The following is a 13,675-nucleotide window of genomic DNA, read 5'->3' on the forward strand; positions in this document are numbered from 1 at the left end:
CTGCATCCACACAATGTGGCATTTCTAACCGCTCTGGACAGGCCACAACACACTATCTAGAAAGCTCTACTCTGCGGTAGCAATAATGAATTATACTTACCATCGCAGGTAGGTACTTCAAGGTTATAGCAGTCATCGAACAGCCTTTAAAAAGTTGAACATTTTGTCCAAATAATTGATTCATCCTTCAATGAATAATTGATTCATTTACTTCAGTAAACACCAACACTTCATTAAAGAATCACCAACAGTATTGACAAAGTATTTCGAGAGAGCAGCAAAACAAACATGTTGTTCACTCTGGCAAAGTGAGAAAACAAATTTGAAACCTGGGAATTTCTTTTCAATTACAGTTTCTAACAAACAGTTCTAACTGTGTTCATCCAGGTATCCTGTAACCAGAACTTTTGTGTGGAGACATCTTAGAGCTACGATGCTCCATATTTCTCAGGTGCCAGTACAGCCGCACACTTTTAGGAAATCATTTAAATCCCGTTGCGCCTTGAGGTGGTACTGTCGCAGGGTAATTCCCCCCCCCCCCCCCCTCCGAAATGGACCACAAGCTCTGTCATGCACACAATCCTGTGTTCTGGGGAGGAGAATGACATGTTATTTAGGCCTGTTTTGATATCTGAGCCTGAGGAATGCCTGAAGATACAGAAATCCCTCTGTGTGAGGAGGAAGCTCAGTAGATGAGGTAAGATTGCTCACAGCTATGAAACAATATCTGAAACAGATTAAAAGGCATTTTCCTCAGCTTGATTCATGTTCCTTTCAGCTTGCCCAGGTGTTATATCTTACAAGAGAAAGGTGGAGAGGGCAAGAGAGAAGAAAGAAGCGTGAGTGAGTGTGTGTGTGTGTGTGAGTGTGTGTGTGTGTGTGTGTGTGAGTGTGTGTGAGTGTGTGTGAGTGTGTGAGTGTGTGAGTGTGTGTGTGTGTGTGTGTGTGAGTGTGTGAGAGTGTGTGTGAGTGTGTGTGAGTGTGTGTGTGAGTGTGAGTGTGTGTGTGTGTGTGTGTGTGTGTGTGTGTGTGAGTGTGTGTGAGTGTGTGTGTGTGTGTGTGTGTGTGTGTGTGAGTGTGTGTGTGTGTGTGTGTGTGTGAGTGTGTGTGAGTGTGTGTGAGTGTGTGTCAGGGTTTTTTAGACATATACATGTAACATATACAACATTCTAAGTCCTCACAGCTCACACCAAAAGAGACAGCATATACAGGCAGTATTTACACAATACCGAAAGGAACTTTCCAGCAACAACCAGACACTGTTGCAAACAAACAGCATGAGGTCGGGGAACCAGCGGCAGGAGGGAGGAGGTTTAGAAGGAGAGCAGTGTCTAACGACGTTCTGTTGATGCTGAGCACAGTCCAGGAGTAGATTGTTCCAGCTTGTTCTCATACCTGTTCAGGTTTCACAGCGAGCCCCCCCCCCCCCTCCTCCTTCTCCTCCACCCCCCCCCCCCCCCCCTCGTCCTCCTCCTCCCTCAACCCCCGAAGACTTCAAAAGCATCCCAGAATTCTTCACTCATCCCTTCACACCTTGAAGACAACCCGCCGTGTCAGCACAGCGCTAAATTACCCATAATTATCCAGGTTGAAGATCCACGTAACAAAGGCATTTTTATTTGGTGTTGTATGATGACTGTAACATTGGATTCAAGTTGAACTCTTTTTAATTAAATCTGTCATCTTTCTAAAATGAAGTTATCTGCTGCACAGCATTGAGAGGATTTCAGTGAAGCGTGTTCCTCTGTATTCTACTTAAGCACAGTTAAGCAGAAACGCTGCCAAAGAAAACGTCTGCAAAATGCGGACTTCAATGTCCTCGCAAATCTAAACAAACTTCAGTGAGTGCCACGCCTTGGGTGAAAAGACAAAAGTAGAATATAGCTGCCAGCAGCAATGGCTTTTATAGTTCTGGAGAAGAAGACCTTCTGTTTCTGGACAAAATGTCAGCCTTCTGGACACTGGCCATTCATTTGATACTATATCTGGGGGTCGGCCGTGGCCTCATGTATCAATGTGCCAAATTCCACTCAAAGAATTATTGGGTGACATAGGTTACTACAAAAATAACAATAAGAACACCAACAAACACAACAGGCTTCTTCCTGACGGAGGAATTCTAAAAACAACTCGGTTGGCTCGACTGAACTTCCTGTCTTAACAAAATCACAATGAATCCGACCAACGATGCAAGACAGCCTTAACAGTTTGTAAAAGATCATAGTCACACTTTAATTGTTTACGTTTTGCTCAGCGTGTTGCAGTAAACAGAGAGAATTGACTTGCACCTACGCATCTGCCTGATTGAGACATCCAAACTCGGGCCAAAGGGACACTGACACCGACGGGGCAAGAGGGAGTACGAATCGAAGTACTCTCAAAGGCGATCGCTCTCAGCTTGAAACCTGTTCAGGCCTCCTCCTCGTCATGGCTGTGTTTGTTGTCATCGATATTCATTTCCTCCCTCCCCTGCAGCCACACAGAAGTCTCTCTCCGTCTCCACGGCGCCCAGCCCAGCCAGCACAGTCCCAGGGAGGGCAGCGAAGGGATGGAAATCAATAGAGAAAATATATCGCTGCAGGCTCACACATTTTTATCTGGCTTTGAACGAGTCAGCTTTAATTTTTGCTTTGATCTCAATTTGCTGCTTTGGGATGGCTTGGCTGCACAATGAAGCATGAGGAAGCCTGAACCAGGATTTTCCCCGTAAAAGACGCACTAAACCAGAGTCTGTCTCCTGCTTGTGGGAGTCAGTGTTCCATATTGGTGGAAAGAACAAAAAGGGACTCATCCACGAATCAAAAAAATGTTATTATCGAACCACAACAGGACTGGAGCGTATCAAAACACGCCAGACACACACAGCTCAGCGAAAGGCAGCAGATTATCAATCTTGCACATTCCTGTGATTCAGTTGGAGTCTATTGTAGGGCTTAGAGCCGATCCGACCAAATGTTAGACAATGTTAGCAGGGGCTTGAATAAAGAGATCCTCAGTGTTGCTGACAGAGAGGGCTCTATGCTGTGTTGGAAGTAACAGGTTGACATGAAGCACAGCTGGCCATGTTCTCACTGCCCTGCCAAGGCTCTCTGCTCAAGCCCTACACCCCCACCACCACCCACCCTACACCCCCTCTCTCACACACACACACACACACCCCAAAGACCATTATAGGAGCAGAACCAATGGAGGAGGGATATTATGAAATCACCTAAGGGTCCAGTTAAAAAATGGCCGCCCTTTGCTCACCCCTTTCTGAATCTGTGTGTTCAGAGGAGGGGGGAGTTGTTTGGGAATTTGTTTCTCTTTCTGAGAGCAGAGACAAAAGGCTAGGATAAAGGTCCTGGCAGAGAAAAGACCAGCGCCTTTCTGGGGAGAAAGGGAAGGGTCTAATCTAATTTGGTTGGAGGATGTGTGTGTCTGTGTGTGTGTGTGTGTGTGTGTGTGTGTGTATTACACTGTGCTGTGCAGTGTAAGGGGACTGTGGGAATGGTGCAGGAGGGCTGTGGTGTTGAATGGAGCCCCAAGGGCCAAAAGCAGTGGGGAGTCTCCCCAGACACGCTGATTCCAGGCCGGCCACTCAAAGAGGGATTAGAACAGAGAAGGCCTTCCTGATTAGCAATTCACACTGAAGTTCCCCCACGAGGACTCTGGGTAATATTTCCATCAATTCTCTTCCAATGGGAGCATTATGTTGTTTACTCTCAGTTTGAGCGTTTTCCTTCTCACACACACCCCCCCCCCCTCCCACCCCTTCTCCCCACACGCAACCCAAACTGTAATGTCAGATATGGTCATGGTAACTTAGTTGAAAAGTGAATGAAGTCTCAAGTCAAATGTTCCCACTGGATCCAAAATGACTTCCCAAACAAAAATGTGTTTTGCAAGCGGTTGAGCGGAACTGTTTTGGTTTCGTCGCTTCGTCTCGAGCTGGTGGGAAGAGGATGCCTTCCCCCCCCTCTCTCCCCGCCGTTAAACGACCACCACTTGAAAGGAAGAGTGATGTCAGAACAAACGACTAAACTAATATTGCCCTATCGTGGGAGCCCCAAAACCACATCGGATTTGATACTTAACAATGTGATTCATTGTTGGGACAGTGTGTTTATTGCAGGGCCGTCACAGGGCGGATGAGAATTCCCGACTCGTGTGAACGAATCTTTCATCATCACGCTGAATGCTAATCCACACAGTAAACATTGGCAGTGAGGTGGTAATAGCTTGTTGACTTCCTTTAATCAGCCTTCATGCTTAGTGGCTGGTGTCAGTGACTTGGCCTCGGCTGTAAGTAACTAAGAGCAGTCATATTAGGCTGTTAACCCTCGTGCTGCCTTCGGGTCACATGACCCAAAGGTTCATAACGAACCATCGTTGTGTTTACCCAATTTTACCCAATACAAAAACAAATACAAATAATTTTCTTTTAACCATTCCAATGTGGGGGGTCTGAGACAGCCCGACAGTTAAAAGAAAATGCTTCACTTTGTTTTTGTATGAGGTAAATTTGTCGCAATACGACGGTGGGTCACAATGACTGATGGGTCAGAATGACCCGAAGATAACACAAGGGTTAAGACTCTTAAATGGCTTCTCATTTGACAGAGATAAAGACAACTTTCATAGAGCCAGGGAAAGAAGAAGGGTTGGACAAATTATCCCTCATTAATTAGTTATGTTTTATTGAACCATTAAAACCATGTGTGCAAAGACTATGGGTGGCTTTGATGTTAGCAAGACTCTTAAATTATTAATTGCCAGATTCATATGCATTTCCTCAAAAGTCTGACCCTTCACTAAATCGGCGCTCTTATTAAAGCCCTAGCCTTTAATATTAGACAGGGAAATAAGTCAATGCTTTTGATGGATTTTTCTTGACGTTAACACGAGATCCTCAAATTGCACAGCTCATTCCGTCACCCTCAAAAAATATAATTTTGTCACAGTCCACACAGCATTTTAGTTGTCACATCTTCGAGAGTAATCTTTTATTTATTTATTTTTATCCCAAAGTTTTGGTCAATAACACTACTTACATACTGCTGCAAAAAGAGTGGTTTCAATTAAAGGCATCCAAACCCCAAAGACAATGTTGAGAGCAAATAATGTTCAAAGTAATTATGTTATTCCCTCTTCCTTCATAAAATAGATGTAGAATGTATTATTAGGAGCTGGATAAACCAAAAAACCAAGCCTCACAACCACAGAATGGTTGTGATGAGAAGTGTGAAGAGGAGTCCTAGACAATACCCAGGGAATGTGGATAAATAGTGTCACCTCCAACAGAGAGTGTTGTTTCTGCGCATTGTGGCCCCTGAATGAGGAGAGGAGGCCCTTGGTTAAGAAGATTATAGCCGTACCCCACCCGTACGTTTAATCAACATGCCCTTTCAGCTCGGGTAACAATATGAAACATGTCTAAAACGCCCCCTTCACCTCACCCCCGTCTCTTCCTTGGCATACCTCACATGTTGTTACAGACCGGACTGCAACAAGAACCACACACATGAGGTCAGGGAGTGTGATTTATAGAGTTATGTTAAATAATGAAAGTAATCCCACAAAAAACTATTAATTAGATAAAAAATCAGAGGATGTTGTCCGTTTCAGAAGTATCATTCTGTCACGTGATGATGATCTCAGTTGAGACTTTTGAGACAAAAGCGACTTAAATTCCTTCAGAAAATAGCTAATTTGATTTCTGTTCATTTAAACTTATCAAAATTCCCACAAGGACCCTAAGAGCTTTCTTTTTTCACCCTTGGTTTCTTTCATCCGTGGTTAAATATGTAAATAAAATGTCTAAAGTCATTCTTCAAAGGGGAACAAAAGAAAAAAGAGGGCTCAGGGAAAAGACAGCCATAAAATTCCTCCGATTCTCCATAACATTAGCCAGAGGGGGGCCCGCTTCTAGCCAGAGTCTAGCAGCAGGGGAGCCCGCGCCCTCCATAGAATCACAGATCTCAAATCCCACACACACAAAAAAATAAAATATCTTTTCAGCTCCAGCCATCAAAGGGGCCCCTTTTCACTTTATTAGTTACAGAATTATCTCACAGTTGCTGATTTCTCAGAGATGGAACTGCACTGCTTGCTTTATAGTGTTGTCCCGGTCTGAAAGATGAGATAAAGTTGATGTGTGTGTCTGCGCGTGTGTGCGCGTACAGTATCTGTGTGTGCGTCTGAATGCGTCTTTTTGAATGTGAGCACGCTATGAGAAGCGGGACGCGTGGGGGGGGGGGGTTAGTAGGCAGGAAAAAATACATCTGAGAAACAGTAGTAGCGGCTAAGGCCACAGATGCTAAAGATTGAACGTCCACAATTCCTATTCTTTTCTTCTCCCTCTCAAAGAGATATAATCACGACCAGCAAAGCCATCACGGAAAAGAGAGAGAGGGAGCGAGCAGACAGGAGAGAGCAAGAACAAAAGTGAAGGATCACAACCAACCTGAAGACTGTGTACTCTTATTAGGCGACGTGACAATGGTATCTTGTCGGTGTGTCATGAAACAAGAGCGGTAGAGAATGAGGATGGATGTTTGCTTTAGAATGTGCCAGAAGGGGGTTTCTTGAACGCCGGGTGATCAGAAAGAGAAGCACGCACGACTCCCGCGGCCTGGGAACATAAACATATCAAATCATTTATGTCAACATTAAAACTGTCACCTTTTTCTACTACCAGCATCAGTTACAATTTAAGGATCCCTAAGAGGAAGGGAGACTGATCGGGCCTGTGAGCTGTTCTGTTTGCCAGAGCCATTGTGAGGGTAAAAACACATGAGGCATTAGAGTAGTAAGTGTCCCTGTCCTCAGTAAAATCCCATTGAAAATGGTGTCTGGTAGACAGCTAGCTAACAGGTATGTGCTTGTAGATCGTAAAGGGGGGTGAGAGGGCATCGTGTTTATAATGAACGTATTCATATCCTGCATGTATTCATGTTCATGTTCATCCCGTTGAGCAGCGACAGCTGAAATGACACCAGAGAGATATGCAAGGCTAAACCATTTAGACACGCTGGTGCCATGTATCTCATCTGGCATGGGCACATTTCTTAAATACTTTTTAAAGCACTTTTTTTTTTTTACTCTTGTAAAAGAAAATGTACTAAAAGCATCTCTGTTTACTTGTGATCCGGGCTTTTCAGTCGTTATGGAAACCGTAGCCAGACCACAGTATAACTCTCACAGCAGCGGACGTTTACAAGGTAATGTGAGTTGGCCAGGGAGGATCTGGTGTCTCAGACACAGTGGAGGAACCACACCTCCCTGTCACATACAGTACTAGACTTGGCAGCAGCCACAGTCTTGATAGCTCATCTTTTATCTCCACTCAGAGAGTGATCTTAAAACAAAAGACAAAGTGAAGAAAAGAAAATATTAATGGTGGCGTGCCAAGATGGTATTTTATCTTTTTTTTTTACGTCATCTTATTTTAATAAGATGAAATAAATTCAGTAATCCTCTGAATCATGGTCCTATTCTAATGTAAAAGTCATAAACTATTTACAATGGCAATCAAGCTGTTATTGATGCTACATTGAAGATTGTTTGATGGCAAACAGTATATATACATATATATTTATAGTATCATGGACCCCATGGTATCTGAGACTGTTAGGATTAGAGGGAAAATTCATGCTTAATGGTGACTTAGTATCTAAAAATAAACAACTGAGTCACCAGCCTATCTGCTAAATATCTTGTAGATTGTCTGGAGTACAGCACACTTATATAATATATTTACAGCTGTATCTATAATCTTCTGTTGCTCTAATGAGGAACATATTATATCCACCGGTAATTTAATTCAACAACTGTCATGTAAATACTGTTCTATGCACCAATTATTGTTCAAAATTGTGTAACTTTAATAGAGATTATAACTGGCAAACCGCCCCTGTGGTAGCCTGCTTTTTCCAGCGTGTTAACTCACTACACTTTACTACAGAAAAGGGGGCAAAGGGAATTTTGGAGAGAAAACTCTGCGTACTCCCTTACCACAATGAACGAAGCGTGAAAATTGTCAGTTGTGGCAGAGAAAGGGACATATCTCGATTGGTGCGCCTCTGGATCCCTTTGGTTTTCTTTGGCAACGTTTGGTGCCTGTAAACCTGCGCTGGAACGAGTTACATGTTCTTTCTACATTTGGACAAAGTTTTGGTTTGGAAGCGAACAAATGACCAAAGGAACTTTACTGTGATCACCCTCTTAAATGCAGTGATGGTTCGTCCACAGGCTGTTCCGCGCGATTTGAACATAATCACCGTGTCAGTTTCATCTTTCTTATGCAAAGTAGCTGTCTTTGAAGGCGGATCTTTTGGCAGGTTAGTCCAGGACGGTGGCGAGTACTAGCTCAGACGAGCACTGCTGCCACACCAACCAGTAGAATTGACTTTGTCTCCGGAGGGGAATTAGAAAACACATTTAACTGATGTGATCACGCACATCTAGATTTCCCCTTTTTCGCAGTTTTTTTTTTACCATGCGCACAAACCCTAACGGACAGCAATTATTTGAGTTGGTAAATATTAAAGTTTTTGCCGAGTGGTTGATTTTGAGCTGCCGAACAGCAACGGGATATCTCGGTATATGTGGTTGTCTTTACGCGCATTGAAAGAAGTTGAATGTGATGATCGCAAGACTTTATAATTTACTTAAAGGAAAGGACGTATAATTAATCATCCACGGAACAACAGCCAGACGTGTCTCCTTTTTTGGATTATTCGGGAGAAAACTGAATATAATTTTCAAACCATGGACTTTGTGGTGAGCGCACATAACCTGGAACCATTACATTTTCGGAATACTTACTAAATGCCGGTCCTTTCACCAACTATTCTAAGGTTTCACCGTTCAACTTTTTTTTTGTCACATTCATGGACATAAACACAGCGTGTTACAGCATCTTAATTTGCCAGGGGAAACGCAATTTCTGCGTTGTCCTTTAAGGCGAGCATTTCCAACTGTTCTTTACCAGAGAGATTAAAGAACGGAGAATGAATTCCTCTGCCACGCGGAGCCTTATCTATCTGCTGCTCTGCCTTAGCAGCAGCTGCTCAGCCATTAGTTCCATCGACCCAGACCGGCCAGGAGAGGGGAGATGCCAGCATATAGTCATCCCCTTGTGTAAAGACATTGGCTACAACATGACCAGGATGCCCAATCTAATGGGGCACGAGGACCAGAACGAGGCCGCCATAAAGTTGCACGAGTTCGCTCCGTTGATAGAGTTCGGATGTCACAGCCACCTGAAGTTCTTCCTGTGCTCGCTGTACGCTCCCATGTGCACGGAGCAGGTGTCCACCCCGATCCCGGCCTGCAGGGTGATGTGCGAGCAGGCCAGGCTCAAGTGCTCCCCCATCATGGAGCAGTTTAACTTCCACTGGCCCGAATCCCTCGACTGCTCCAGGCTACCCACCAAAAACGACCCCAACAACCTCTGCATGGAGGCCCCCAACAACGGCTCGGACGAGTCCCCGAGAGGGTCGCACACCCAGACCCCCGACTTCCGGCCCCAAAGGCCCCTTAGCGGCCAGGACCTCCACACGAAAGACAGCAGCAGCAAGGAAACATGCAGCAACCCCGGCAAGTTCCACTACGTCCAGAAGAGCGAGTCGTGCGCCCCCAAGTGTTACCCCAAAGTGGACGTGTACTGGAGCCAGGGAGACAAGCAGTTCTCCCTGGTCTGGATGGCCGTGTGGTCCATCCTCTGCTTCGTCTCCAGCTCCTTCACCGTGCTCACCTTCCTCATCGACCCCCAGCGCTTCAAATACCCCGAGCGCCCCATCATCTTCCTCTCCATGTCCTACTGCGTCTACTCGGTGGGCTACCTCATCCGCCTGTTTGTGGGGGCCGACAGCATCGCCTGCGACAGGGACAGCGGCGTCCAGTACATCATCCAGGAGGGCCTGGAGTCCACCGGGTGCACCATCGTCTTCCTCATCCTCTACTACTTCGGTATGGCCTCGTCCATCTGGTGGGTGGTCCTCACCCTCACCTGGTTCCTGGCGGCCGGGAAGAAGTGGGGCCACGAGGCCATCGAGGCCAATAGCAGCTACTTCCACCTGGCGGCCTGGGCCATCCCGGCGGTGAAGACCATCATGATCCTGGTGATGAGGAAGGTGGCGGGGGACGAGCTGACGGGGGTGTGCTACGTGGGCAGCATGGACGTGAAGGCCCTGACGGGGTTCGTCCTCATCCCCCTCTCCTGCTACCTCGTGGCGGGCACCTCCTTCCTGCTGTCGGGCTTCGTGGCGCTCTTCCACATCCGCAAGATCATGAAGACAGAGGGCGAGAACACGGACAAGCTGGAGAAGCTGATGGTGCGCATCGGGGTGTTCTCCGTCCTCTACACTGTGCCCGCCACCTGCGTCATCGCCTGCTACTTCTACGAGCGCCTCAACATGGACTACTGGAGGGTCCTGGCCGGCGAGCAGAGGTGCGTGGACGGCGGCGGCAGCGGGCCCGAGTCGGAGGAGTGCGTCATGAAGGGCTCCATCCCGGCCGTGGAGATCTTCATGGTGAAGATCTTCATGCTGCTGGTGGTGGGCATCACCAGCGGCATGTGGATCTGGACCTCCAAGACGCTGCAGTCGTGGCAGAACGTGTTCAGCCGGAAGCTGAGGAAGAACACGCGGAGGAAGGCCGCCAGCGTGTTCGCCAGCAGCGGGCCGTACCTCAAGCCTCACCCGGCCCTCAAAGGACACAACAGCAAGTACGAGCCTACCAGGCCGCCACCCACGTGCGTGTGAAGCGTCTCTCTCGGTGTCTGAAGCGTCTCTCTCGGTGTCTGAAGCGTCTCTCTCGGTGTCTGAAGCGTCTCTCTCGGTGTCTGAAGCGTCTCTCTCGGTGTCTGAAGCGTCTCTCTCGGTGTCTGAAGCGTCTCTCGGTGTGTGCCAAAACCCTTCTAAAAGCCCTTGTACCTAAAACCACAGACTTCAAACTCGAGAGAGAGAGAGAGAGAGAGAGAGAGACGACGTCGTTCGTAGTTTAATTTATGCAAACTTCGTTGAAGATCGTGCAATGTGACGAGTGTTATTTGTTCTTACCTTGGATCTCTCTCAAGCTACGAGGACGGCCTTTGTTTGGAAAAAACGACTACTCCCAGAGACATCCTGTTGCAGAACTTTAATAGAGAAAATAACTTTTTGTTTTCCAAGACTAAGAAAGTGGAATAAACCATTTGGATTGTGTCATTGGATTGCTTGAATAATGTGCAATAGATGTTTTTCTTTAGAGGCAAACAAAGACACTTGTACTGTAGCAACAGATTACAGACTATGAAAGGACTCCCGGGGGACAATGGGAGCGAGAGATGGGGCCTAGAGGGTTGTGTGGCTTTTTTAATGGAAATCAAGGCGGTGTCATAGATGTTTGAACTGAAGTGAGAGAGCAGCTGTGGAGAGAGACTCAGGACCTTACGGACTGTCTATTGTGAAGCTAATTCATGCCATAAATAAATCAACAAGCACTAGACATCGCAAAAGTTATTTGTACAGGCGGTTGAGTTTTTTTTGTTTTTTGTATATATTTCTTAAATGTCATATTTTATAGAAAATTAATAAAACATTCTAGTTTTGTGGTGGAAACTGGAATTGTATATTACAGCTGTGCGTGTTGTGTTTATTAAGTGAATGAGTCACTAGCACATAGTAATGTGGTTAAATCTGTGGCAAATTAAATGTGGGGGCTAACTATATTACATTGAATTGGCATGAGACTGTAAATAGGTAATCCACGGTAAATTGTGGAATTGAGTGCAGATTAATTCATAGAGCCAAGTGTAGAAAAATGTAGTAATCTCAGACAGTCTTTCTAATCAGCGTATGTAAATGGCCCCACAACACTTGCCACACACAGGAAGTAGAACAATCTGTAAACTATTTCTTTGGAAAAGTAGAACATAATGGGGAGCCCCAATTCTTTCTCAGCTGCCTTTTATTAGAGATGACTACAAAAGTTGGATGACATCAAAAAGATTATGAACAAAGTAGTTTTTTTATAATTGTAGATTCAACCATTTTGTGAGTTCGAGTCTTTCATATTCGCTTTCTATTAAAACAAATCAAATTCTCTATGTTCCATGTATAAACAACAAGGCGGAAGAAGATTTAAGTTTGTTTTGGTTCTGGTTTAGACTTTTACAACTTATTTGTACATCAAATCATGTAATTTTTCATGTTGAACCTTTGATTTTAGTACCTTTTTTTCTCCTGAAGTTCAGAGTGCTGAAAGTGCCACTAAGAGCCTGATGTTATCCACTCAGACATAGCCTCTCCAACAACTCAAGTTTACCTTCGATTTTCCTATAGAGACGATCCTTTAATCAGTCTGGTTCATACGTTTTTAACTCAACATTATGATAAGACTTACATTGTGATATTGCTTTTCATCAGTTTGATAGAGTTCGTTAGGGAGGGGGGGGGGGTTACGCAATCATCTTACAGCTATTCAAAACAGGATTAGACGGTTTGAATGGTTTTTGAGGGAAAGATGACTGCAAACAAAATGCACAATATCTGTCATCCGTCCCCTTGTCATGCACAGGACACACTGATATTTTTCAAGACACATCTGGCTTGGATTTCTGTCAGCTCTGTATTGACTGAGACAGTTTTCCATAGCTGCGTAAAGCTATCGACTCAAAGTAGTTAATCCGACAGTGTAGTGGATTGGGTGGGGTTAAGTGCTTCTGCACAGTAAACAATTTAAAGCACATCCCCTCAGGACTACGAGTCGAGTCTTGAGTGGGCTGGGCGGCCCTCTGGGTTTTACTCCCCAACTTAACTGTTCCAGTGTGGGAACAGAGTAGTAAATTAGCGTCCCTAAAGTTGTGCAGACTTGCAAACCCATTTCATGGCTTTCATATATATTGAGTAAAGTGAGTAAAGTGAGTAAAGGCAACGGCAGCTGTTTTCCCAATGGAAAACGGGAGAGGCTGTGTCTTTGTCGTGTTAAGAGTTCGATGTTCCTAAATGTAAACACAGCTTTGGTGTTGGACAACTGCATACGGGAGATTTTTCTTTTCTTTTTTATTATCTGTCAGGGTTTTTGTACTTTAGGTTCTGAATGCTTCTCTAAGGTCTAATAATGTGGCAGGTCGAGTGTAAATATGCACTTGCCCTCGGGGCATTCGAGTTCCAGCATCAGCCTAACCTGTTTTAGAAGTGGAAAAGCACATGACTCACAGCTTCACTGTGGCTGAATCAAAGTCAAGTGTCTATTGATACTCTGTGTTGCGAAGAAGAAAAAAAAATAGGTGAGTGTTTTGGAGAGCTTCAACAGAGGCCACCTGGATAACAGCCCCCAAGGTGTCTGGGAAGGCTGTAAATATACATGACAGCTACCACCCCCCTCTGGGCCTTGCTCGCTGGCTTTCGCTCGCTCTGTTCTTTTCAAAGGGAAATACTTGGTTGGTTAGCAAAGAGAAGAAAACTGTCAGCAAAAAATAAATAAATAAATCCCTGACTTAAAAAAAAAAAGAAGGGAAAAACATGATATGACTTTGTGTCTTGTTTCTGACCACTATTAGACTGCACATAACCCATGAAATGTTGTTTTCCCAAGCACATTATCTTGTTTTGGAGCTGCACCGAGTGAATCAGCCAAGGAGCTCATTAGCTCATGACTGTGTTTGTCACAGGCACTCTCATAGCCCAGTTGTTGTCCCTGGCCATGG

At 45.2% G+C, this 13,675-nt stretch overlaps 1 protein-coding gene across 1 annotated transcript; it reads left to right on the top strand.

Moving 5' to 3' along the window:
* Nucleotides 1-8,010: 8,010 nt before the first annotated feature.
* On the top strand, nucleotides 8,011-11,601 carry fzd10 (frizzled class receptor 10). Its single transcript, XM_062454611.1, has one exon. The coding sequence runs from the start codon at nucleotides 8,994-8,996 to the stop codon at nucleotides 10,746-10,748; it is 1,755 nt and encodes a 584-aa protein (XP_062310595.1). The 5' UTR covers nucleotides 8,011-8,993; the 3' UTR covers nucleotides 10,749-11,601.
* Nucleotides 11,602-13,675: the final 2,074 nt, after the last annotated feature.

This window comes from Osmerus eperlanus, chromosome 28 (genome assembly GCF_963692335.1).
Source record: "Osmerus eperlanus chromosome 28, fOsmEpe2.1, whole genome shotgun sequence".
In the NCBI taxonomy this organism is placed as follows: Eukaryota; Metazoa; Chordata; class Actinopteri; order Osmeriformes; family Osmeridae; genus Osmerus; species Osmerus eperlanus.